General features: G+C 41.2%; 1 protein-coding gene across 4 annotated transcripts in view; it reads left to right on the top strand.

Annotated features, from left to right (window-relative positions):
* TMEM131 (transmembrane protein 131) overlaps nt 1-27782 on the top strand; it is a 228518-nt gene that overhangs the window by 114499 nt on the left and 86237 nt on the right. For 3 of the 4 annotated variants that reach the window (XM_064268429.1, XM_064268427.1, XM_064268428.1), the window contains exons 5-6: nt 16785-16908; nt 26874-26990. In XM_064268429.1, coding sequence (XP_064124499.1) covers nt 16785-16908; nt 26874-26990 — 241 coding nt within the window. Of the gene's footprint in view, nt 1-14; nt 7988-16784; nt 16909-26873; nt 26991-27782 lie in introns of those variants that run through there. The other variant, XM_064268430.1, reaches the window with a different exon arrangement.

The raw sequence follows: 27782 nt of genomic DNA, 5'->3' as shown, positions 1-27782 counted from the left end.
TGCATTTATCTCCCCCCCCCCCTTTTTTTTTTATCTATGCCATCTATGTGATAAAGTTACATGTTAAATTCAGCAGAAAAGCAACTTATGTTGAATGCAATTCAAAAATGGGAAGTACGTATTTATTATGAGCGTAACATATATTAGCTTTTAATGTTTGAAAACTACACACGTTACAGTCTCTGGTTTAGAGGAGTTTATCTCTAGAAGCAGCATAAAACTTACAGATTAGTTACCTTTTCTGACGAGCACTTTGTTTCCATTTTTATATTTTAAAAAATTTCTCGTGACTGTAGAAGGATTTTTTTTTATAGAAGGATAGCTTGGTGCATATGCTTCTAAAGTACAGGCTTTTATGCATCTCCAGATGAATGATACCATCACCAGCCCAGAAGGGCAAACAGGAGCAAATCCTACAGAAAATACCTGCTTCAACCCCAGAATTGTGCCCTCAGACCACACTGCCTGGTTTTCTGCCTCACAGTCTCAGGCTTCTCACATCCCAGGTACACTCATAGGAAAAAAGCCTTCACCAGTAGTTGGCTCCAACCCAGTTCAGCAGGTGCATGAGGAGAGCATCTTACATGATGTAACTAATGCCACTCCGGGAAGTTAGCAGGAGAGAATAATCTGAAAGGAAGGGGGTAGGCAGATGTACAGCACCGCAGATGAGAATTCCTAACAGGAAGAGGACCAACAGTCTTTTTCAAATGCAAGTGTAGAAGGCTTGTTCGTTTCTTTATTTTAAATATCTGTATTTGGTGGTGTGTTTTTACTCAAATATGATCAGGCTGATTATTTTATAACTTGTTTTTTTCCCGCCTAATACACCACAGTTATATTTTCTGCTATAAACTTTTCCCAAACAAAACCTTACATGCTCCATAGTGTCCCAGTGTTTTTATTTAATTACTTCTCTGTTCTAGGGCATGTACATCATTTCCTTTTCTTTCCTTTTTTATGCTAATGCTGTAATGAATGTCTCTGCATAAAGACTGAGGTTTGTTTTGCTTTTTGTTTTACAGATAGATAGACAGACTGATTGATTGATTGAACTATTAGGCTAGATTTCCAGGAGTAAAATTACTGAGCCCAAGGGTCTGAGCATTTTTTAGGTTGTTGATACACATTCTCAAGTTGTTTATTCCCCTACTATGGTTGCACTTGTTTCACTGCAGTTGTATCAGATTTTAATTATATCAGTATTTTTGCATCTATTTTGATTCAACAGGTGGTAATTGTGGTTTTCTTGAATGCTGTCAAAGTTGTAGTGATCCATTTTTTACCATAATAAACACATTAAGTTGAAATAATTTATAATCTCAAACCTAGAATAATCAATTATGTTTTTGCAGAACCACAGCAGGGTTATTAGTGCAATAATTAAGAGGTATTGATAACAACTCAGTCTTTTCAGGAGATCATGTTATAAAAATCATGGACTTTGGGGATGAGAATGCAGAGAGAATTTTGCCTGGCTCTCTTGTGCACTTCTGGATGGAATCATCGTTGGGAATAAGGCATTATTTAAGTAAAACTGACCTGTGTGGTGGTATGCTTCAAATACTGTAATATTCAGATAGGAAATAAACCACTATTACTTCTGTCGTATAAAAAAGGTTTAGGTACAGTGTTGAGATTTCAAGGATCATGATGTAGAGTTCTTAACCCTGTCACATTAATAACTTGTCACTGAAATGCAGATGTGGAAGTGGAGCTGTGGAAGTAGGGGTGGGAGCACATGTGAACATGTGAGTTTATTAGGGTTCGACCAGAGAAGTAAAACCACTAGAAGATCATGTGTGTGCGTGCGCACGTGTGTGTGTGTGTATTTATCATGAGAAATTGGCTTATGTAATTGTAGGGCTAGTTACACAAGCCCAAAGTCTGCAGGGGCAGGGAGTCAGAAAGTGAAGATCACAAATAGGCTGGAACCCCGAGGACACAGGCTGAAGTTTGTTGTCCACAAGCAGGCATTCAGGAAAGATTCAGGGAAAGGGAGAGCAATTGTAGATCCAGCTGCTGTCAGGAGGACTGCCAGCTGACTAAGATGGGCCCACTTAGAATACTCTCCCTTTTGATTAAAGTCACCTGATTCGGGGCTTTAATTACACCTGCAGTATCCCGTCCTGGCAACACCTAGATTAGTGTTTGATTGAATAACCAGGAGATGTGTATTTGCTTCAAAGTTGCTGCTGCCTCCCTTCCATCATCAGACTTTCTCTCACAAGAGAGTATCATTTGTGGCCCACCCTAACCTGAAACGTACTAGAAAGAATTCTGGGGACTTTAAGTTCAGCTTATCCAAGTTGATACATCACCAAGCCGTCACATGGATGTAAACAAGAAAGGCTCTAAACAGAGGAGATGTGGTTGAAAGAATTATCTTAGCAATTTTAGAGTTAACTTTCTTTTCATGAAACTTAAAAGTAATTTTAGGACAAAGAAAGTGAAGTTGTACATTTCCACTGCAGAGGGTACATTGTAGTGGGTTCAGGAAGTAATAGGTTGCTAAAGGAAATAAGAAATGTTTTACATGTATCTTCTTTTTTTCACTTTGAGAAACAAAACTTGTTAGTTGATTGAAATTGTGTCCTGCATTGACTACTTTTCTGACTCCAAAAATCCTTGCCCCTTTTAAATGATTGTATTTAGTGAAAAAGGAGCCCTGGTGGCACAATGGTTAAGCACTTGGCTGCTAACTGAAAGCTTGGCAGTTTGAACCCACCAGTCATGCCAGGGGAGAAAGATGTGGCAATCTCCTTCGATCAGAGTTCGCAGCTTATTCTGTTCTGTCCTGTAGGGTCACTATGAGTTGAAATTGAGTCGACGGCAACAGATTTGGTTTTTCATTAACAGAATGACCATTCTTCATACCTGTTAGTTACTTATTCAATATCGTTACCACCACCTCCTTTTTTGTTACTACAACCTCTGGGTTTTTTTGTTTGGTTGGTTATCTAGTCCTTAGGGAAGATGACTCTGTTCCCAGCTCAGCAGTAAACCCTGATTAATCTGAATCACGTGTGATAATCCCATTCTTGTTTGTGATCAGTGCAGGGTTAAGTGTGACCCAACTCTAGCCAGTAATGTCAGGGCAGGTCTGCTGGGAAATTTCTCGGAAAGGATTTTTTTTTTTTTTTTTTCCACTCCAAAAAGAGACACAGGAAAAAAACAACCCCCTTCTATCCTGGATGTTGTCTGGTCTGCATGTGGTGCATTGGGTAACTATGGCAACAATCTTGAAATCAATGAGGGGTGCTAGCCTGAGGACAAAGCAAAAAAAAAAACCCAAACATTGCAAAGAATGGGAATTCCAGAACACTTAATTGTGCTCATGAGGAACCTTTACATAAATCAAGAGGCAGTTGTTTAGACAGAACAAGGGGATACTGATTGGTTTAAAGTCAGGAAAGGTGTGTGTCAGCGTTGTATTCTTTCACCATACCTATTCAATCTGTGTGCTGAGCAAATAATCCGAGAAGCTGGACTATATGAAGAAAAACGGGGCATTCAGGATTGGAGGAAGACTCATTAACAACCTGCCTTATGCAGATGACACAACCTTGCTTGCTGAAAGTGAAGAGGACTTGAAGCACTTACTAATGAAGATCAAAGACCACAGCCTTCAGAATGGATTACACCTCAACATAAAGAAAACAAAAATTCTCAAAGCTGCACCAATAAGCAACATCATGATAAACAGAGAAAAGATTGAAGTTGTCAAGGATTTCATTTTACTTGGATCCACAATCCACAGCCATGGCAGCAGCAGTCAAGAAATCAAAAGACTCATTGCATTGGGTAAATCTGCTGCAAAGGACCTCTTCAAAGTGTTGAAGAGCAAAGATGTCACCTTGAAGACTAAGGTACGCCTGACCCAAGCCATGGTATTTTCAGTCGCATCATATGCATGCGAAAGCTGGACAATTAATAAGAGAGACTGAAGAAGAATTGACACCTTCAAATTGTGGTTTTGGCGAAAAATATTGAAGATACTATGGACTGCAAAAAGAGCGAACAGATCTGTCTTGGAAGAAGTACAACCAGAATGCTCCTTAGAAGCAAGGATGGTGAGACTGCATCTTACATACTTTGGACATGTTGTCAGGAGGGATGAGTCTCTGGAGAAGGACATCATGCTTGGCAAAGTACAGGGTCAGTGGGAAAGAAGAAGACCCTCAACGCGGTGGATTGACACAGTGGCTGCAACAATGAGCTCAAGCATAACAACGACTGTGAGGATGGCTCAGGACCAGGCAGTGTTTAGCTCTGTTGTCCATAGGGTTGCTATGAGTCGGAACCGACTCGACGGCTCCTAACAACAACAACACAGAGTGCCTTTAATCCTTTTGTTTTGGTAAGTATTCTAGTTGTTTGGAGCCCTGGTGGCACAGTGGCTAAGATCATCGGCGGCTTATCAAAAGGTCAGTAGTTCAAATCCACCAGTTGCTCCTTGGAAACCCTATGGAACAGTTCTATTCTGTCCTATAGGGTCGCTTTGAGTCGGAATCAACTCAGTAGCAACAGGTTTGGTTTTAAGAAAATAGAAATGTAACTGAAACTAGTTCAGGCAAAAATGAGGCTATTTTGGAAGGAATGCTGAGGACCGCAGCATGTCTGCAGAAAGGCCAGAGGTGCAGCTGGGACCCAGGGACAACAGAACTCACGATATCAAACACCAGGACTCTTGTCTCTTATCGCTGCTGCATTCTGTATTGATGACTCCATCCCATCACCCATGCCCTTTGCCTTCATGGTAGGAACAAGTCCACTGACTGCCCTGCAGCATTACATCCGGTCACCTTGTGCTTTGGGTTTTCTGTCATGTGACCCTCCTGGCCCTCATTCGTAATCCACCCAAAATGATTGTTCGGGCTGCAGTCTTGCAAGGGATTGGTTGGCTTACTATCCGTATAAGGGGCTTGCACATCCACCCAGTAGGATTGGTTGGTTTACAGTCTGCCTAAGGGCTTGGTCGGTTTACAAGTGTTCCTGTATAAGTGGCCAATCTCACAGAGATCTTGGGGGCCTCCTGATTGATGACAGCCTCGAGGGCAGTATGTCCTTTGGACTGAGAGCTCTGTGCTGAGAATCTCCTAGAAGAGCTATAATAAGGTCAGGGGCTGTATCCCTGAGCTGATAACACTACAGACCAGGAGAAATTGCGGCAGCAGTGAGAACAGCGGGAACCACGAGACCAGCAGGTGGTTATGGCGGGCAGGCAGCCCACGGAGCTGGGCACCTTAAGGTAGGAGGTTGCCAGCAGACCTGGGTGCCTCCGGCCTGGAGGTCACCAATGGAGCAGAGCCTTAGGCATACACTGTATAGGGGTTGCCTGTACAAGCTTTGCCTAGAGAGCTGTCATAATGCCAGCCTGCCCTGGCACTGGCCCAGGGTTGTCCCAAAGCTGCTGGTTGAGAGCTAGGCCAGCAAGCACAGGGTCCAGACCAAACAAAGGAAAGCCACGGAGAGAGACAGATTGAGAGAATGGACACAGCCACACTACATCCAACCTGAGCTGACAACACACCTGCTGAGAGAGAGACTAGACACCTGGTCCACTGTGTGCCCTCCTGGTGATGTAGAAATGGACATGGGTAACTTGGGAAGGGTGAGCAGGTCCCCTTTTAGACGTAAGTGGATTCCTTCCCTATGACGCTAAGTGGGGTACTCGTAGGAGTGGAAGGGACCGGTTCACCTCGAATCTGTTCCTGTTGTTTACTGTTTGCTTTCTATCAGTCATCTGTTCTTGTGTGCTGTTTACCTCCTATAAATAATAATAACAGCTTCCAGTTGCCAGTCTGTGTGTCTTGTATGTGTGACCCAGTCGGATCAAATAGTAGAGTGTTCATCCCAGCCATCTTATCACTGCTTGTAATTTTGAGGCCACAGGTTAAGTCACCTTCCATCAGGGAGGAACGGCCTTAGTTCCTCTAGTTTTAGTTTGAAAAATATTAGAGTAGAACAAATGATGAGCCTGGCCTTGGTCAGGTGTCTGGTCTACCTGTCAGACAAACAGGGGATTTGGTATTACATGTGTCTTCCCACGGCCGTCCCTTTTTGAATCAAGGTTGCACCCAGAGAAAGAGGAGCCATGAGATGGGAAGGTATTCCATCTGTGTCTGCTACAGCCTCCTTGACCTATGGAACCTCGTTGCCTTCCAGTAGTTTAGACTTTAGCCCCCGCTGTAAAGCCAGCCTTCCCCACCAGCCCAGCAGAGGTAGAAACTGCCTTCTCTGTACGTACCCCAGCCACAGACGTGGTCCCCCACCCAAAATTTAGTTCCACTGTTGAAACTAATGACACCACGCATGAAAAAAGAGGATGTGAAAGTACTATGACTCATGATGAGACTTTGCGGGGATTGCAGGGCTGCTCCCACAAAGGTCCAAAAGCAGTTTGAGAAATCGGAGAAAGGAGTTTGCTTTTATTGTGGCTGGAGGGTGGGGCCAGGGTAGTTTGCATGGTTTGGACTTCTCACTCAAGCTGGAAGAGAGACTGCAGCCTTTCTCATTGGCTTGCCCAGATGTGGGGCATAAGGCAAAGGGGCATTGTGAGGCCTGAAATTCACCAGCTGTCAGACATCAAAAATGGAGTCACTGCTCTAACAGGGATCATAGTAGAGGGTCCCGGACAGAGCTGGAGGAAACTGTAGAATAAAATTCTAACTCAAAAAAAAGACCAGACTTAGTGGCCTGACAGAGACTGGAGAAACCCGGAGAGTATGGCCCCCCAGACATCCTTTTAGCTCAGTAATAAAGTTACTCCTGAGGTTCATCCTTCAGCCAAAGATTAGACAGGCCCTGTCTTAGTCATCTAGTGCTCCTGTAACAGAAATACCACAAATGGATGGCTTTAACAAAGAGAAATTTATTTCCTCACAGTAGAGAAGGCTAAAAGTCCAGTTTCAGGGCGTCAGATCCAGAAGAAGGCTTTTTCTCTTTGTCGGCTCTGGAAGAATGTCCTTGTCTTCAACCTTCCCCTGGTCAAGGAGCTTCTCAGGCGCAGGGACCCTGGGTCCAAAGGGCGTGCTATGCTCCTGGTGCTACTTTCTTGGTGGTACGAGGTCCCCAACTCTTTGCAAGCCACACCCCAGGGAAACCCCCTTTACCTTGGATCAGGGAGGTGACCTGAGTAAGAGTGGTGTTACAATCCCACCTTAATCCTCTCAACATAAAATTACAATCACAAAATGGAGGACAACCACACGATACTCAGAATCATGGCCTAACCAAGTTGATACATTTTTGGGGGGACATAATTCAATCCATGACAGGCCCATAAAACAAAACGAGATTAAATGGGCACAAGGATGAGAAGGCAAGAGAGGACAGGAAAGCTGGTAACGGGAAACCTAAGGTCAAGAAGTGGAGAGCGTTGACATGTCCTGGGGTTGGCAGCCAATGTCACAAGACAATCTGTGTATTGTTTAATGAGAAGCCAGTTTGCTCTGTAAACCTTCATCTAAAGTACAATAAAAAAACAAATGGAGTCATGTTTTTTCTTACACATGGCATCCTCTACTCACTGCTGTCAGCGCACTTGTCATTGGCCTGCCCACAATTGTTTGTTTTGATGTCTTACCTCCTGCAGTGGTTAAGATTGTGTGTCACCTTGGCTGGGTCATAATTCTCAGTGCTTATGTGTGATCACTCCCATGACTGAATCTGCTGTGAGTAGCCAGTCAGTTGAAAGGGATTTTCCTTGAGGGTGTGGCCTGCATCCAAATATAAGCAGACGTTTTGGCTCTTTTGCTCATTCTGGATCCTGCGCCACCTCCTGTTCATCTGACCTCCAGCCCCTGGGAGTTGAGCTGTCAGCTTATCTGCAGATTTTGGGATTCGTTGATCTTCACAGCCTGAGAGCAGCAGCCCCGCTCTCCGACCTGCCAATCTTGGGCTTGCCAGCCCCTGCAGCTACATGAATTGAGAGAAGCCTCTATCCTGATACACAGACTTGGGACGTTTCAGCCTCTACAACCATGTGAGCCATTTCCTTGATATAAATATATATATATATGTTTTACTTCTCTAGAGAACCCAGCCTAAGACACCTCCCCTACAAACCATACTGTTTGTCTTTGTGTCTCTAGCACGTCTCACCCCTGACCCTATATGTTGTCCATTTTCTTTAAGTCCAACAGAATTTTCTGTTTATTTCTTCCACTGTAGTTAACTTAGTTTTATATTCTCAACTGTTTTTGCAAGACTGCATTAAACGTCTGCCATTTGTCTTAGTTATCTAGTGCTGCTATAACAGAAATACCACAAGTGGATGGCTTTAACAAAGAGAAATTTGTTTTCTCACACTCTAGTACGTTACAAGTCCAAATTCAGGGCATCGGCTCCAGGGGAAGGTGCTCTCTGCTCTGGAGGAAGTTCCTTATCCTCAATCTTCCCCTGGTCAAGGAGCTTCTCAGATGCAGGGACCCCAAAGGACACGCTCTGCTCCTGGCACTGCTTTCTTGGTGGTATGAGGTCCCCCTGTCTCTCTGCTCACTTCTTTTATATCTCAAGAGATTGCCTCAAGACACAGTCCAGTCCTGTAGGTTGAGTCCTGCCTCACTAACACAACTGCCACCATCCTCCCTCATTAACATCGTAGAGGCAGGATTTACAACATACAGGAAAATCACACAATACTGGAAGTCATGGCCCAGCCCAATTAATATATACATTTTGGGGGGGACGTAGTTCAGTCTATGACACCATCCCTTTACCTCGTGATCCAGCAGTGTACTGATTTAATGCCCACGTGTTTTCATTGACTTAATATGCATAGCAGTAGTTTAGGATTTGAAAAAACATCCATAACCTAACACTTTATACTATTTTTTCCAGAAATTGTCATTAGAGTCATCACTTCCTAGCTTGACTTGTGCCCTGAAGAGTTTTGCCTTATGTTTTCTGTGGACTATTTTTGCCAAACCAGAAGCCACTCTTAATTTTGAAACACCCTTTGCCAGTTCTGTAAGAACTTTAAGTTGAGTGGAACTTACCACTCCAAGTTGTATCAGACCGCCATCCAGGGCCACCAAGAGTGGCTTCAGGCCCGTGAGCAAGGGTGCAGAATCTTAGCCTAGGATTTCTCTGACCGCTTTCTAGACCTCCATGTACTTGACCCCTCTCACCACCCTTGTCATCCCTACTGCCTTTTAGAATTTATTTCACATTAAACTGATCAGATTGCTTTCTTCAGAAATAACCCCTTCTTTATTTCCATCCTTTTTGTTTAATAATTTTGTTTATAATTTTTCGTCTTCACCTTTATTTCACTCCTTTCCACTTTCCCCCTCCCCTTTCCTTTCCCCTGTCTCTGTGTAACAGCGATAGGTTGGAGCAATCTGAGCACCCCCACACCCCTCAGTTGTTTATGCCAGTGTTGTTAAATGTTGTTCTGTTTCTATAACAACTCCTTTTTGAAAGGGTTTATTGCAAACTGTAAAAGTTGCTTTGGGTGGAAACTTGGCTTACTGAATTCTTTGGTTGATATAATTAAATGCAGAAAATCTTTGCTTTAAATAAAAGTGTTTAAGTGGGGAGTTAATGGCTTAAAAAATTTGATATTGGATAGACTATCGCTAAAAGTAGAAGTCTTTATTGTCGAGTTCCGTTCCTGAAAGGCGTTGCTCTGATGACATTCCGGTATTCCAAGGAAATCAAGCAGACCCTCTTTTCTAAACGGACATTTGATGCCTTTAAGCTTTCCCCTTCTTGGTTGTTCAGTCTTTCCATCAACACCCCAGGTCAGCTGCAATCTAGACGTGTTTTGAGAGGACAATAGGATGTCGTGGCATTTAGTGGTGCAAGTACTACATATTGATTTGGCCCAACTTCCTGCCAAAGATTGTGTTTTGCAGAAAGCTGTGTCACTGTCATTCATAAGGTTTGTCTGAGGGCAACTGCTTGGCCATTTCTTCAGCTGTTTCCTGTCATTGTAGTGTCATCTTTCTGTGGGCCACTCCAATGGCAACAGCCTAGGAAACTTGCCATTGACCACAAAATTGCAGCATGCCCTCTAAGCTAGTCTCTGATGTGTAGCTGCTTCTTCCTAGTTGTTTTGAATCTTGGACTTTTCTAAAATACGGACAGCTAGGTTAGTTCTGCCACGGCAGCACAGAGATCAGCTGTATATTTGCTTCAACTTGCTTTATCTGTAAATAATTCACGCTTTCTCTTTTGGCCCTACTTCTGTCTTCCGAGCAACCAATAATGGCAGCAAACAGGACCGGCACTGGCAGGCATTTGAAAACCTTTATTTTTCAATCTTTCCTGTTCAGACAAACAGTCGCACGTGCTGCTGTGGTAAACAGAATTCTAAGGTGGTCCGCCAAATTTCTGGCTTCTAGTGTATATACGGGGCCCTGGTGGCGCAGTGGTTAAGAACTCAACTACTAATCAAAAGGTCTGCAGTTCAAATCCACCAGCCGCTCCTTGGAAACCCTTTGGTTTGTCCTATTGAGTTGCTATGAGTCGAGAGCGACTCGACGGCAATGGGTTTCGGTTGGTTTTAGTGTATATACACAGACATTCTCCCAAGTATCTAATCAAACGCTGATCTGGTGTTGCTGTAAGGGGTTTTGCAAATATAATTAAGGCCCCAAATCATTTGACCTTTAAGATAGGGAGATTATCTGAGCGGACCTGCCTTAATCACACAGTCCCTTTAATTCTGGCCTAGCAGTCAGAGACAGAAAAGCCAGATGCTTGGAGATGAGAGGCATGGGACATGAAAGCGTAACTTGTTAATAGTTTTAAAGATGGAGGGGGCCACATGGCAAAGGATTGACAGCAGCCATGGGAGCTGAAAGCCAGCGAGAACACAGGACCTCAGTCATACAGCCCCAAGGAGCTGAATTCTGCCAACAACCAGAATGAGTTTGGACAAGATCTCAGAACTTCAGGTGAGAAGGCAGCCTATTGAGGATTTTGGCCTTATGAGACCCTAAACAGAGAATCCAGCCATGCTCTGCCTGAATACTGACTTACAGAACTGTAAGGTAATAAATGGGCATTGCTTGAAGCTGCTGAGTTTTTCGTAATTTGTTATACAGCATAGAAAACTAATGCACTGGTTATTTGCAAGCAAGCATGCTTTAGTACTTGACTGTGGCTCTCCGTGGTTTTGGCACTGGTAGCGTGAATGACTTCTCTCTTCAGTCTCTCATCTTATCATGGATTCTGCTCACATCATCAAGGAAAGGGAGAAGGAGTGGGGCAGGGGAAGTGTTCATATGAAGTCCGTAAGTGGGTATGTCCAAGGAGTGACCGCTTCTGCTTCCTGTGGTGAGGACTGCCCTGAGCTAGGGGCAGTGGCTCTGTGACAACATGCCCGACCAGAGTAGCCTGCTGACACCCTTTGGAGACCTTCCCTCCGTCCCTGTTACTCCAGACTCTTGGAACAGCATAAGCATGTGGCCTTTCTCCTCTGAGCAAGGGTTCATTTGTAGCATATAGCTCAGGGCCTTTGCTCTTTGATCCCTAGAAGGGCCAAGGCCAGCCTCAGCAGCTTTGTAGATCAAGCATTCTGTCCAGTCTATGTTTCCAGGCTTCTGAAAGGTTGGAGATCCAAGTCTAGCCAGAGTTCCTCAGAAGAAAGGCCTAACGATCTACCTCCAAAAAGATCCACCTATGAGAACTGTGCTGATCATAGCCATCTGACCCACCACCAATCATGAGGATGGCACAGGACCAGGCATTGTTTCCTTCTGTCATGCATGGCGTCGCTGTGAGTTAGGAGCCGACTAGACAGCAGCTAACAACTAGTCAGTAGAAACCTGAAGTAAATTCCGATGAGATGTACTAGAACAACCACAGGGAAGATAACTCAAAAAGATAATTAGAAAATTATTTAGTTTTCTAGAAACTATCCACTTAATATAAAAGAAGACAATAAAGGAGAAATAGAGGAACAAAAGAAGACATGAGACATATAGTAAGATGGTAAAAGTAAATCCAGCCGTGTCAGTAACATCATATATGAATGGATTAAACAGTCCAGTCAAAAGGCAGAGATTGTCTGATCGGATAAAAATACAAGACTCAACTATATGCTGTTATAGGAAACCCTCTTCAGATCTAAAGATGCAAGTATGTTGAAAGTAAAAGAGCAGAATAAGATATACCATGCAAACAACAACCATAAGATTGCTGAGTGGCTATATTAATATTAGACAAAATAGACTTTAAAAAAAAAACTTTACTAGAGGTAAAAATAAAGTTACCGTTAAGTCAATTCATTAGAGGTCAAGAGGGATATTTTTAAATGATAAAAGGGTCAAATCATCTCAAAGATTTAACATTTATAAACTTTATATGCAACTAACAACAGAACCTGAAAATACATGAAGCAAAAGGACAACTAGAGGGAAAAATGGACAATTCAGTATAATAATTGGAGACTTCAGTACATCACTTTCAGTTATGGAACACGGAAGCAGAAGGTGAACAAGGAACTAGACGACATCAGCAACTCTGTAAACCAAGCAGACCTGACAGACGTCTGTAGAACACTTCGCCCAACCGTAGAGGAATATCTTTTCTGTTCAGACACACGTAGAACATTCCTCAGGATACACCATGTGCTTGGCCATAAAATAAGCCTCGATAAACTTAGAAGATTGAAATTATGTGAAGCGTATTTTCTGACACCTTCATTCTCTAATGAAATAAAATAGAGATCAGGAACAGAAAAAATCTTAGGAATATTTCTAAATACATGGAAATTAAACAACATACTCCTAAATGATCAGTGGATCAAAAAAGAAATCACAAGGGAAATTGGAAAATACTTTTGAAATGAATGAAAAAGAAAACCAGCGTGCTAAAACTTACGGGCTGTAGCTAAAGCAGCTGTAGAAGGAATTTATAGCTGTGAATATCTATATTAAAGAAAAAAGACCTCAAATCAGAAGCCTAACCATCCATCTTAAGAAACTAGAAAAAGATGAGCAACTAACCAAGTAGGCAGAAAGAAACAATAAAGACTAGGGTGGAATAAATGGCATAGAGCATAGAAAAACAACAGAGAAAATTAATGAAACTAAAAGTTGGTTCTTCAAAAATATCTACAAAATTGACGGTCTTAGCTAGACCAAGAAAAAAGAGGACTCAGATTTTAAAAATCAACAGTCGAAGAGGGGGACATTACCACCAACCTCACAGAAGTAAAAAAGATCATAAGGGAATACTGTGAACAACTATATAGCAACAAATTTAGTAGTGCAGTTGAAATTGGCAAATTATGGAAATGTGTCAAGAAGAAAGAGAAAAGCTGAATAGATCTATAACATATAAAGAGATTGAACTAGTAATTTAAAAAAAAAATTTTCCACAGATGAAGTCTAGGCCCGGATAGCTTCACCAGTGAATCGTACCGTACTTTTAGAGAAGAATTAATGCCAATCCTTTACAAGCTTTTCCAAAAAGTAGAAGCAGTAACACTCCCCAGCTCACTCTGTTAGACCTCACAGATGCCAAAACCACACAGGCATCCCAAGAAAAGACAACTACAGAGCAATATCCTTTATGAATGAATGTCGACATAAAAAAACCTCAACAAAGTACTAACAAATGAAATCTAGCAAATTACACAGAAAGGATTATATACCATGCCCAAGTGGCATTTGTCCCAGGTTTAGCATCTGAAAAGGAGTTAATACAATACACCAACCACATCAGTAGAATAAAGGACAGAAACCATCTGTTCAATCATGTCAATAGACAAAGAAAAAGCATTTGAAAAACTTCAACATCCTTTCATTTTAATAACTCTCAACAAACTAGTAATAGGAAGGAGTTTCTTCCACCGACAAAGGGCATCTGTGGAAAAAAACCACAACTTACATCATACTTATGGTAAAAGACTGAAAGATTTCCCCCTACATCAAGAAAAAGTCAAGGGTGTCCACTTTTGCAGCTTCCATTCAACATTGTACTGTAGGCCTGGCCAGTACAATAAGGAAAGAAAAAAGAAATAAAAGGCACCTAGATTGGAAAGGAAGAAGTAAAACCATCTCTATTTGTAGATGATATGCTCTGTATATAGAAAATCCTAAGGAATCCACTAAAAAACTATAAGAACTATTAAGTGAGTTCAGCAAGGTTACAGAATAACAAAGCCAATATAAAAAAAAATCAACTTATTACTACACAGTAGCAATGAAGTAACCAAAAATGAAATTAAGAAAATAATTCTATTTACATTAGCATCATAAATAATAAAATGTTTATATGTAAATTCGACAAGTTTAAGACTTATATAATGGAAACTACAGAAACACTGTCAAAAGAAATTACAGAACTAAATAGGTAGACATCCCATGTTCATGGATCAGAAGACAGATTATGAAGACAGTAGTCTCCAAATTGATCTACAGATTTATTGCAATCCCTGTCAAAATCCCTGCTTGCCTTTTTGCAGAAATTGACAAGCTGAACTTAAAATTATAGAAATTTAGAATAGCCAAAACAATCTTTAAAAAGGAGACCAAAGTTGGAGGACTCACACCTCCCAATTTCAAAACTTTCTGCAAATTTGTAGGAGTCAAGACAATGTGATACTGTCTTAATGATAGACATTTAGGTAAATGGGATACAATTTAAATTCCAAAAATACTTTTATACTTATTTTCAATTGATCTCAACATTGCCAAGACAGTTGAATGGACAAAGAATAACCTTTTTAGTAATTGGTGCTGGGACAACTGGATCTTCACATGGAAAAGAATTACATTGAACCCCTACCTCACACCATGCACAAAAATTAACTGAAAATGTGTCATAGACATAAACATAAGAACTACAAAGCCTTTTGAAGAAAACATTGGAGTAAACCTTCATTACCTGGAGTTGTATAGTTTCTTTAGATGTGACTCCAGAAAAGTACCAAATTACCTAAGAATTAAAAGCTTTTATGCTGTAAATGATATCATCAAGAAAGTGAAAAGATAACCTACCGAATGAGAGAAAATATTTGAAAACCATACGGGACCTGTATCCATAGTATATAAGGGATTTTGCAACTCCTTAAATTTTATTGTGTACAGCTCAGGTGCTAACCAAAAGGTCCTCAGTTTGAATCCACCAGTCGCTCCTAGGACACCCCATGGGGCAGCTCTGCTCTGTCCTATAGGATTGCTGTGAGTTGGAATCAGCAGTGACAGGCTTTGTTGTTGTTGTTGTTGTTTATACCTGAGTATAGGGTTTCCTTATTTTTCCTTGTTGACAGTCTATAAACCATTTTATTCAAGAATTATTTCATCTTCCTTTAAATTCTGGTTTATTTTATCCATTATTTTTGTCCATATTCTTCAAATATTCCTTTCCATTTTCCAAATATTGTAACCTCTATGTAGCTCTCCATTTCTTTTTATATTTTCTGTAGCTCTATTTCTCTAAATATTCTTTCTTGCTAAATTCTGAAATAAACTGTCAATCTGAACTTCCAACTCACTAAATTTTTATCTGCAATATCTTTTTCTACTAACCCTGTTACTTTTCTGCATTATATTTTATGCCTAATATTTTCCCTTGTTTTCTTGCTTCATGTTGCCGTATCTCCTTAAGTACATTTTATTATGCTTATTTTAAATTCTTGATCCAGCTTTTCCAGCTTTGTAACCATTGAGTGAGTGTGTGTGCGTGAGAGTGTGTGTGTGTGTAGAGAGAAAGTGCACGAGAGCGCTCACGCACACTCTTTCCATCTTCCTGGCTTTGTGCTAGATAATACAGGGAACCAAAACAAAAAAAACCATTGCCGTTGAGTCAATTCCGTCCCAGCGACCCTATAGGACGGAGTAGAACTACCCCATAGGGTTTCAAAGGAGTGCCTGGTAGATTTGAACTGCCAGCGTTTTGGTTAGCAGCCGTAGCTCTTAACCACTACGCCACCAGGGTTTCCGATATGAGGAATACACAGTAAATATATAATGTAACCTTTCTCAAGCTGATAATCATGTTGGGGAAAATAATCAGACTGATGCTAATTAGAGAGCACTAAGGAAAAGTGTGATTTATAAATAAAATTCTGATGCTGTAGGAGTTAAGAAGCCTGTGCAAAAAAGATCAGCTACTGAAGTACTAAGTGGGCTACGTAATAATGAGATTTTCCTTTTAAGGCATACTATGATGTGGCTGCCAAGGGGACATTAAAACGGGTCGGTGGGTGTCAGACCATTGAGTGTGTGTGTCACGTTGTTCATTGGAGAGGAGGCAGTTTAGTCCAGTGGGTGTGAGTGCGGGCTAGTGCTAGATGACCTAGATTCAGAGCCCGGCTCCAGGTTAATTGACTGTTGTGTGTGTCAGTTTCCCCCTCTATAAAGGGGGATAACAGCCCCTAGCTCTTAAGGCAGATCTTCTCACGTGACTTTGGCACCCAGTTTTGGCTCCTAAACTGAAAGTCATGTAAGCAGGCGTCAGTGCAATATAGAGGTAAGAGGGCAAGATTGAGAATTATTTGTGGGAAGGGGGCGAGTGGTATTTATAGAAAGAAAGAAATATAAAGATCCAGCCATTTTGTTTCATGCCTGAGACTGTCTTGTTTCATTATATCCCCAGCACCTGACACAGTATGTGACATAATTGGCCCTCAGTAAATATTTGTTGAATAGCTAAGTGCCTTTCTATGTGTGATTTTAAATACGAACCTGTTTAGCAAATACCTTTTTATGTGTTTGCCTAATAACTCTGATTTTTTTTTTTTTTTTAATGTTTCAGGTTCTCTCTGAACGGCTAGAAATTATCTTTGAAGTACTTGTGACAATTTTCGTTTGTTTCCACAGGCCAGTTGGAATGCCAAAAATGGAAAAAGTTTACTTACATAACCCTAGCTCTGAAGAAACAATTACCTTAGTATCCATATCTGCTACCACATCGCATTTCCATGCATCATTTTTTCAAAATAGGGTAAGTTTCTCTGCTATGAATAATTTCTCTTGGGTTTGAAATTGAATCAAAATGTCTACACTTTTATTGTCTGCAGCAATAGGCTCAAACACAGCAATGATTGTGAGGTTGGCACAGAACTAGGCAGTGTCTTGTCACCCCGTTGCACGGAGGGTCGCTCTGAGTCGGAGCCAACTCAATGGCACCTAACAGCAACATCTTTATTGATTATTTTGCTCTAGTCAGGATCTGTTGGAATGTTTCATATATGTTCTTATATTTCACTTTGTCCCACTTTATAAGAACTGTTCTAACCGTAAACACACATTGTTTTTCTGAGCATGAAACAGCTTTGAAGAATCACATTTGCAGCTGTGAGACCTTAAACGCTCTGAAAAACATAACATTCTTATATTCAGTTTATTTTCTTTTCCTTCCTAAGAGCAGGTGATTCTTCAGCATTGTATTCATTTGCTATTGCTGTGTAACAAACTACCACAGACTTAATGGCTTAAAACAGTGCCCGTTGATGAGCACATGGTTCTGTGTGTCCCAAGTCTTTTCATTTAGCCTCATGCATTTTGTGTTCATCCAGATAGTTAAGTATATCTAGCTGCCACTGAGTTGATTCCAAGGCCTTGGGTGTTACAGTTAGTAACACACTCGCTGCTCACAGAAAGGTTGGAGGTTCGAGTCCACCCAGAGGAGCCTCCAAAGAAAGGCCTGGCAACCTACTTCCCAGAAGTCAGCCATTGAAAACCCTGTGGAGCACAGTTGTACCCTGACCCACGTCGAGTTGCCGTACGTCTGAGTCGACTCCACGGCACTGGTGGTTTTTTTGTTGCAGTTAGGTGTGTCGGTGCTTTGTACCACTTTATTGCAGAATAGGATCCAGTTTGGGATGATTATAACTAAGCCCCTATAAACATTCACATACAGATTTTTGTGGGCACATAAATTTTCATTTCCTTTGAGTAAATACTTTGAAATGGGGTTGCTGCGCCTTCGGCTAAGTGTGCTCTCCAGAGACGGTACCATTTTGTGTTCCTTCCAAAAATGTGTGAGCCGCAGTCACTCCGTGTCCTTACTACACTTGGTGTTGTCATGTTTATGACGTTATAGTTAAGAACTCTTTCCTAACCCAAGATCACAAAGATTTCCTCTAATTTTTTTTCTAGAAGTTTAATAGATTTTACATTTAATTCTGTGGTGCATTTTGGGATAAACTTTGTTTATGCTCTGAGGTGTGGATTGAGGGGTTTTACGTTCATTTGTGTGTTAACGATAGCCACATTTTGTTCTTCATATTTTTGTCTTTTTTTTCTTGGTCATTCTGGCTAGGATTTTACCAGTTTTTTTTGTTTAATTGTGCTTCAGGTGAAAGTTTACAGGGCAAATTAGTTTCTCATTCAGTAGTTTGTACATAAAGTGTTTCATGACCTTGGTTTCATTCCCCTCAATGTTTTAGCACTCTCCCCGTTTCCTCCCTGGTTTCCCCATTTTCTTTCATCCTGATTCTCTACCCCTTCTGCCTTCTCATGTTTGCTTTTGGGCAGAGAATGCCCTTTTGATCTCATATAATTGATTGTTCTAAAGAGTACGTTCCTCGATATTGTTTATCGTATGTGCTTGCCTGTTGTTTGGCTGGAAAGTGATCTCTGGGAATGACTTCCTTTCCAAGTCAGAGGGTGTCTTAGGGTCATAGGCTCAGGGGTTCCTCCAGTCTCTTTCAGACCAGCAAGCTTGGTGTTTTTTGTGAATTTGATTTTTTGTTCTACAGTTTTCTCCTGCTCTGTCCAGGACCCTCTGTTGTGATCCCAGTCAGAGTACTTGGTAGTGGTAGCTGGGCACCGTCTGTTTCTTCTGGTCTGAGGATCATGTAGGCTGTGGTTCTTGTGGTCCCTTAGTCCTTTGGACTAATTGCTCCCTTGAGTCTTTGGTCTCCTTCACCATCCCTTGCTCCAAACAGGAAGAGACCAGTAGTTAGTTGTATCTTAGACAGTCCCTTGCAAGCTTTTAAGACCCCAGATGTTACGCACCAAAGTAGGATGCAGAATGTTGACCTTACGTATTACGTTGTGCCAGTTGACGTAGATGTCACCCGAATCTATGGTCCTTTGTCTTTGATCTTAGGAAGTTCATCCCACAAGCTGTTTGGTTATGTCCAAGAGATTTCCCGGACTATACCGCTTGTGTGGTCTGTATAGCCATACCTATCGCCAACTATGTGTAAATGTCCATCTGTCTACCTGTTTGTCCATTCATAAATTATTGTTTGTTGATACTATTGCTGCAGGATTGTCTAAGCTGTAGTAGTTAGCATAGCTGCCCTTTACTCTTGGTTCCTCTCAGTGTCCTCTCCGGCCTTGGTCATGTTGTGCTGACTTCCCCCATGTTATGTATTGCTTTTCCCTTCACCAGTATTAACTCATGTCTTGTATCTAATTGATAATTTTCCCTCTCTCCCCCTCTCATCCCTTGTAACCATCATAGAATTTTTTTTTTCATTTTTTCCTGTGTGCAAACCTTTTCTTGTTACTTTATAATAGTGGTCTCATGCAATATTTGTCTTTTTGTGATTGACTTATTTCACTCAGCATAGTGTCCTCCAGATTCATCCATGTTGTAAAATGTTTAGCAGATTTTTTTTTTTCTTTATCGTTGTGTATGCACCACAGTTTGTTAATCTACTCAACTGTTGATGGGCACTTAGGTTGTTTCTGTCTTTTTGCTGTTGTGAATAATGCTGCAGTGAACGTGGGTGTGCATGTATCTATTCATGTCACAGCTCTTATTTCTTTAGGGTATATACCTAAGAGTGGGATTGCTGGATCATATGGTTATTTCTATTTCTAGCTTTTTGAGGACGCACCATCCCATTTTACATTCCCACCAGCAGTACATAAGAGTTCGAATCTCCCCACAACTACACTAACATTTGTTATTTTCTGTTTTTTATTACTGCCAGTAATGTTGGAGTAAGATGGTTTTGATTTTCATCTCTCTAATAGCTAGCTAATGACTGTGAACATTTGTTCATATGTTTGTTAGCCCTCTGAATGTCGTCTTCGGTGAAGTGGCTGTTCATTTCCTTTGCCCATTTTTTAATTGGATTGTTTGTCTTTTTTATTGTTGAAATATTGAAGCTTTCCATAAATTTTAGGGGTTAGTCACTTGTCGAATATGTCATAGCCAAAGTTTTTTTCCTGGTCTGTAAGTTCTCTTTTAAGTCTTTTGGAGAAGTCTTTTGCTGAGCACAATTTTTTTTTTTTAAAGGAGGTCACATTTATCTAGTTCCTCTTATGTTGTATCTGCATTTTTAGTTATGTTTGGTATTCTATTTATGCCACGTATTAGGGCCCCTAGCATTGTCCCTGTGAAGCCCTGGTGGTTAAGAGCTTGGCTGCTAACCAAAAGGTCAGCAGTTCAAATCTGCCAGCTGCTCCTTGGAAATCCTATGGGGCAGTTCTGCTCTGTCCTATAGGGTCACTATGAGTCAGAATTGACGCAATGGCAGTGGGTTAGAGTTGTCCCTACTTTTTCCTACATGATCTTTATAGTTTTAGGTTTTATATTTAGGTCTTTGATGACATTTCTTACATATGGTGTGAGGTATGGGTGGATTTTATCAACTTTATAGACCTTTTTGGGCCCTAGTGACATACTGGTTAAAGCATTCGGCTGCTAACCAGAAGTTCAAGTCACCAGCCACTCTGTGCGAGAAGGATGCGGTGGTCTGCTTCCATAAAGGTTTACAGCCTGGGAAACCCCATGGGGGTGGTTCTACGAAGGATGCGGCGGTCTGCTTCCATAAAGGTTTACAGCCTGGGAACCCCATGGGGTGGTTCTGCTCTGTCCTGTGGGGTCACTGTGAGTTGGAATTGACTCGACAGCAATGGGTTTGGTTTGATGGAATAGACCTTTTTGAAGTACCAGCTTTTTGGTTTTATTATTTTTCTGCTTTCTATTTCATTCATTTCTGTTCTGATCTTTTTTATTTTCTTCCTTTGGTTTTAATTTACTCTTTTTCTAGTTTCTTAAACTGGAAATGCAGATTATTGATTTGAGACATTTTCTTTTCTAAATACACATTTAATGCTGTAAATTTCCCTCTACCTATTGCTTTTGCTGCAGTCCACAAATTTTAATGGTATGTTTTCATTTTTAGTCACTTAAAAATATTTTCTAATTTCCCTCGTGACTACTTCTTTGACCCAAAGTCTATTTGAAAGTGTATTGTTTAATTTAAAAGTACTATTTGGGGATTTTCAATGTATCTTTCTGTTATTAATAATTGTTTGTTTTCTATTTGCTCCATTTGTTGTTTATCTCTTTTTCTTCATTTTCTGTCTTAATTTTATTATGCTCAGAGAAGATACTTTGTATAATTTCGGTTCTTTTAAATTTGTTAAGGTTAATTTCATGGCCTAGAAAAGGATCTGTCTTGGTCAGAGCTCCATGTGCTCTTGAGAAACCCCGTGCGTTCTTTGTTGTATAGGGTGTTCTATAAATGTTAATTAGATCAAGTTGGTTGATAGTATACTTTAGGTTTTTTATATCAAGAGACCAGCAGACTGCAGGCCACAGGTGACATCTGGTCCTCAGCCTGTTCTTATACAGCACAGGTGGCATCTGGTCCTCAGCCTGTTCTCATACAGCACAGGTGGCATCTGGTCCTCAGCCTGTTCTCATACAGCACAGGTGGCATCTGGTCCTCAGCCTGTTCTCATACAGCACAGGTGGCATCTGGTCCTCAGCCTGTTCTCATACAGCACAGGTGGCATCTGGTCCTCAGCCTGTTCTCATACAGCACAGGTGGCATCTGGTCCTCAGCCTGTTCTCATACAGCACAGGTGGCATCTGGTCCTCAGCCTGTTCTCATACAGCACAGGTGGCATCTGGTCCTCAGCCTGTTCTCATACAGCACAGGTGGCATCTGGTCCTCAGCCTGTTCTCATACAGCACAGGTGGCATCTGGTCCTCAGCCTGTTCTCATACAGCACAGGTGACATCTGGTCCTCAGCCTGTTCTCATACAGCCCATAAACTAAGAATGTTTTTACATCTTATGTTAGGTGCTGTGGAGTCCCTTTCATCTCATAGCAACCCTGTATACAACAGAACAAAACACCACCGGGTCTTGCACTGTCCTCACAACCGCTGCTGTGTTTGAGCCCATTGTTGCAGCCCCCGTGTCAATCCATCTTGTTGAGGGCTTCCTTTTCTCACTGAGCCTGTACTTCACCAAGCATGATGTCCTTCTCCAGGAACTGGTCCCTCCTGATAACATGACCAGAGTCTATGAGACAAAGTGCCACCATTCTCCCTTCTGAGAAGCATTCTGGCTGTACTTCTTCTAAGACAGATTTGTTTGCTCTTGTGGTAATCCATGGTATTTTCAATATTCTTTGCCAACACCATAATTCAAATGGATCAGTTATTCAGTCTTCTTTATTCATTGTCCAGCTTTTGCATACATACAAGGTGATTAACAACACCAGGGGTTAGGTCAGGTACACCTTAGTCCTCAAGGTGACGTCGTTGCTTTTTAACACTTTAAAGAGGTCTTTTGCAGCAGATTTGCCCAACGCAATACATCATTTGATTTTTTGACTGCAGCTTCCATGGGCGCTGATTATGCATCCAAATAAAATGAAATCCTTGACAACTTTGGTATTTTCTCCATTTGTCATGATGATGCTTATTGGTCCAGTTGTGAGGATTTTTGTTTTCTCTGTGTTGAGGTGTAATCCATACTGAAGGCTGTGGTCTTTGATCTTCATCAGTAAGTGCTACAAGTCTTCCTCACTTTCACCAAGCAAGGTTGTGTCATAGGCATAATTCAGGTTGTTAACGGGTCTTCCTCCAGTCCTAATGCCCTGTTCTTCTTCGTATAGTCCAGCTTCTTGGCTTATTTGCTGAGTGTAAAGATTGAATAAGTATAGTGAAAGGATACAACCCTGACACACACCTTTCCTGATTTTAAACCATGCACTGTCCCCTTGTTCTGTTTGAATGACTGCCTCTTGGCCTATACACAAGTTCCACATGAGCACAATTAAGTGTTCTGGAACTCCCAGTCTTCACAATGTTATCCATAACGTGTTATGATCCACAAAGCCGAATGCCAGTAGTCAATAGTTAATAAAACAGGTAAACATCCTTCTGTTATTCTCTGCTTGTAGCCAAGATCCATCTGACATCAGCAATGATATCCCTAATTCCATGGCCTCTTCTAAGTCTGCCTTTAATTTCTGACAATTTCCTGTTGGTGTATTGCTGCAACCGCTTTTGAATTATCTTCAGCAAATTATTACTTGTATGTGATATTAATGATATTCTTTGATAATTTCCCCGTTCCATTGGATCACCTTTCTTTGGAATGGGCACAAATATGGATCTCCTTCAGTCGATTGATGAGGTATCTGTCTTCTAAATTTGTTGGCATAGATAAGTGAGCAATTCCAGTATTGCATCCATTTGATGAAATATCTCAGTTGGTATTCCATCAATTCCTTGAGCCTTTTTTTGTGTGTTTTTTGCCAGTGCTTTCAGTGCAGCTTGGACTTCTTCCTTCAGCACCATCAATTCTTGATCATATGTTGCCTTCTGAAATGGTTGGATGTTGACTTTTTGGTACAGTGGCTCCTACAGTATTCTTTCCATCTTGTTTTGATGCTTCCTGCGTCCTTGAATATTTTCCCTGTAGAATCCTTCAGTATTGCAACTTGAGGCTTCAGTTTTTTCTTCAGTTCTTTCAGCTTGAGAAAAGCTGAACGTGTTCTTCCCTGGTGGTTTTCTAACTCCAGGCCCTTGCACATTTCATTGTAATACTTTGCCTTCTCAAGCTGCTTTTTGAAATCTTTCATCACCATTTCTTTTGCTTTAGCTACTCTGTGTTCAAGAGCAAATTCACAGTTTCTTCTGACATCCATTTTGGTCTTTTTTTCTTTTCTGTCTTTTTAATGACCTCTTGTTTTCTTCATGTATGACGTCCTGGATGTCATCCCACAACTTACCTAGTGTTCGATCATTAGTGTTCAACACATCAAATCTATTCTTGAGATGGTCTCCAAATTCAGGTGGGATATACTCAAAATCCCACTTTGGCTCTCATGGACTTGTTTTAATTTTCTTGAGCTTGAACTTGCATATGAGCAATTGATGGTCTGTTCTGCAGTCGGCCTCTGGCCTTGTTTTGGCTGATGATACTGAGCTTCTCCAGCATCTCTTTCCATAGATATAGCTGATTTGATTCCTTTGTATTCCATCCGGAAAGGTCCACATGTATAGTCACTGTTCATGTTGTTGAAAAAAGGTATTTGCAGTGAAGAAGTCATTAGTCTTGTAAAATTCCATGATGCGATCTCCTGCCTCATTTCTTTCACCAAGGCCATATTTTACAACTACTGATTTTTTGATCCTTCTTTGTTTCCATCTTTTGCATTCCAGTCACCACTAATTATCAATGCATCTGAATTGCATGTTTGATTAATATCAGACTACAGAAGTTGGTAAAAATCTTGCTTCTTCATCTTTGACCTTAGTGGTTGGTGCATAAATTTGAATAATAGTTGTATTAGCTGGCCTTCCTTGTAAGCATCTGGATATTATCCTGTCACTGACAGCGTTGTACTTCAGGATAGATCTTGAAATGTTCTTTTCGACAATGAATGCAACACCATCCTTCTTCAATTTGTCATTCCTGGCATAGTATAAGATAAGATTGTCTGACTCAAAATGGCCAATATCAGTCCATTTCAGCTCTGTGGTGGGGCTTTTTTACTGATCCCACCCTCATTCCCATGGCAGACAAGCTCTGCCATGTTCCTTTGGTGGGTCATATATGAGTTGTGTCCCCTCAGCCCTAACCCCAGGGTGGTGGTAGATTTCCTCCTGTGCCCTGAAGAGGGCAGTTCTGTTTATTGACCTTACTTAGTGACTTAAGACTCTTGTTCCATAAGAGAAAAGCATTTGGGCATAGGTTCTTCATGTGTTTTTCATAACAGCAGCTACTCCGTCTCCCACACCTACGCCACCAAGGGAAGCATTCTCTCATCTTCTGCCCCATCTTTCCCGCAACCACACAGTGGGATCTGCAAAGAGTAACTTCTGAGTGAGTGTGAATTCCCCACAGGTCTACAGCTTCTAATGGTTCTGTACTCTCATACTAGCCCACACTTGGCCTTTGTTGTTATTGTCGTTGTTAGTTGCCGTTGAGTCAGTTCTGACTCATAGCAACCCCATGTGTTGTAGAGTAGAACTGCTCCGTGGAGTTTTCAAGGCTGTGACCTCTTACAGCCTGTAGCCAGACCTGTCTTCTGAAACACCTCTGGACGGGTTCAAACTGCCAGCCTCTCAGCCAGTAGTCAAGTGCTTAACGTTTGTGCCACTCAGGGACTATTTGGCCATTAGCAATGTGTAAAAATTTTAACCAAATTCCTTTTACCCTCTTGTGTGATGGCCCTATCTTCTTTCCATGCTCTGCTACAGGTGAACCAGTACTCACACTCCGTCTCTCCTTGGAGGCATTTGTCTTTCCTTACATTTCAGACTAGTTGGTAACCAAGCTGTCTAACAGATTCAAGAAGTTATTATGTGAATTATTCTATTTTTTGTGGTTGATAAGGTGGAAGGAATGTACTTTTTTAGCTTTCTGCATCCTAAGATGAAGCCAGAAGTCTCAATCAGGGCTTTGAACTGGTTCGAACCAGTTCAGTCATGGTCAATGATACAAACACGAACAGACCTGAATGTTTACAGTTTGGGTGATTCACCACAGTAACTGGAACGGAAAAACTCACAGGTCAAAGCCCTGGAATGGGAGCCTTGGAAGAGGCGTAGTGAGCCCTTTCTGGAGCCGGATATGGGACGCTGGATTATTGGCAGGACGGCGGGGAGTTACCCACAGTCAAAGCAGTGTGGTTGGCCACCATTTTGAGCGGGGCGCTGCCATCTTTGAGCAGAGTGCCACTGTTTCCTCCTTGTTCACGATCCAACAGGCAAGAGATTTGGCTGCTCTGCAACACATATGCTGCCCTTGCTTTCTCAGATGACATTAAGTTTCTGGCAGCGCTTCAACCCATAACTTCCTGTTCCAATTATCGTTCCAGCTCACACAACTTTTAAAAATTTGAATCTGTTCTGGTGACGCTTCCTCAGCCATGACTAAACCGGGCAGAACCGGTTCTAAGCCCTGGTCTGAATGCTGTGTATTTTGTGCTACAATTTGGGGATCATTTTAGAGTTCTCGCTGTGGAGGCAGAAGGAGAGAGGTCAATGACCTTATATATTAAAATGCATTTTAAGGCTTCATTGAAGGCAGAACTCTCTATGACAGGTAAAATCGGCATCTCTCAAACCGCATAGAGCACTCCTGTTGTCTTACCGTAATAAAACTTTATTTCATGACCACAGCAGCATTCTCAGTCTGCACAAGATAACAGGGGTGGGTTCCCACATGTATCGTCACCCCTGCCTTCTTTCCTAATTTAAGTTCCTGGGACATTTTGTGTCATGTTTCCTGTGCAGATGTGAGCACAGGTTGAGGTCTGGGCTTATTTTCTTTGTACAAGGAGCTGCGTGGTAGTAGATGAGCGAGTCTGTATGAAAAGCTCACCTTCAGCTCAACTCAGACTTGATTGTTTCATGATGAAATAGCCTATAATTAGGCGTTTCGTTCGAGCCTAGAAATTGTTGAATGAACAGAGTCCAAAGATACCATCTGTCGTACAGGGTTTTAGCTGGTAATTGACGAAGATATGTGACTGTGGACATACACTATGAAGACCTACATCTCTTTTATTAGTCCCCATTGCACAATAGTTTGGCTGATTTAAACTTAAACCTTTAGGGGAAAATGACCGGTTTATGAAAATGATTTCAATGTTTGTTTTAGAGAGCTTTGGCTGTCTAATTTTGGTGAACATGATCTGATTTTTTGGCTGTCAATTTGACTTTGTTTTATTTATTGTTTTTCTTTTCCAGAAAATTCTTCCAGGAGGAAATACATCATTTGATGTCGTTTTTCTTGCGAGAGTAGTGGGGAATGTAGAAAATACTTTATTTATTAACACATCTAATCATGGGGTATTTACTTACCAGGTAAGAAGCAGGATAAAAACGTTTGTTTATTTTATAAAATGTAGTCATCATCTCAGACCTGCCGTGGGGCAGTCTTGTAGGAACTCACTTCAGAAACTCAGGAGATAATAGAACATCTGAGCATTTAGACTGAGAGCATTCTCATGCTGGCGGCTGTGGCTGTGAACACCCCTGTTCACATCAGAGTCTGAACAAATGATATTAAAGCTATGGCTAAAGTGCTAACATAGGTTAGGTTGGCAAAAGAATAGTAAAAACTTTTTTTCACTGACTTTCGAAGTGTTTTTCATTTCACTTTTTACACACTTAGGAAGCATACTTGATAATGATTTCAGAGTTAAAATGTACGTGAGTGTGTTTCTTGAGGAAATACCGTTTTAAAATTTTGGATAAACCTATGTTTTTACACAGAATCATTGTTTAGAGTAATAAAGGAAGTTGACGTTTATAGGAATCATAGACTAAATCTTTTTATGTATCAGCCATCTTTCTGTTTTATGGATCAGGACTTTTCTATATCAAGATTGTCAGTATCATTAAGAATTATTATTTATATTTGTCTGGCACTATGCTAAGCCCTTTATATGCATTTAATTCTCACAACTGCTGTCTGAGTTATAGATACTGTTATTCTTTTTTTTTTTTTAAGATAAGAAAGCCCAGATCATGCTAGTAGTAGATTGCTGAGTGGGTCCTGAATTCTCAGTCTTTGTAACTACAGTGATCGTACCCTTAACCTCTCTACTGCCCGAACACACTCCAGGGCCGGCTTTTTGTCATCCTTCAGGTGAT

The sequence above is a fragment of the Loxodonta africana genome, chromosome 15, assembly GCF_030014295.1.
Source record: "Loxodonta africana isolate mLoxAfr1 chromosome 15, mLoxAfr1.hap2, whole genome shotgun sequence".
NCBI classification, from domain to species: Eukaryota; Metazoa; Chordata; class Mammalia; order Proboscidea; family Elephantidae; genus Loxodonta; species Loxodonta africana.
The sequence above is the reverse complement of the archived record's forward strand: the minus strand, read 5'-3'. Positions and strand labels throughout refer to the sequence as shown.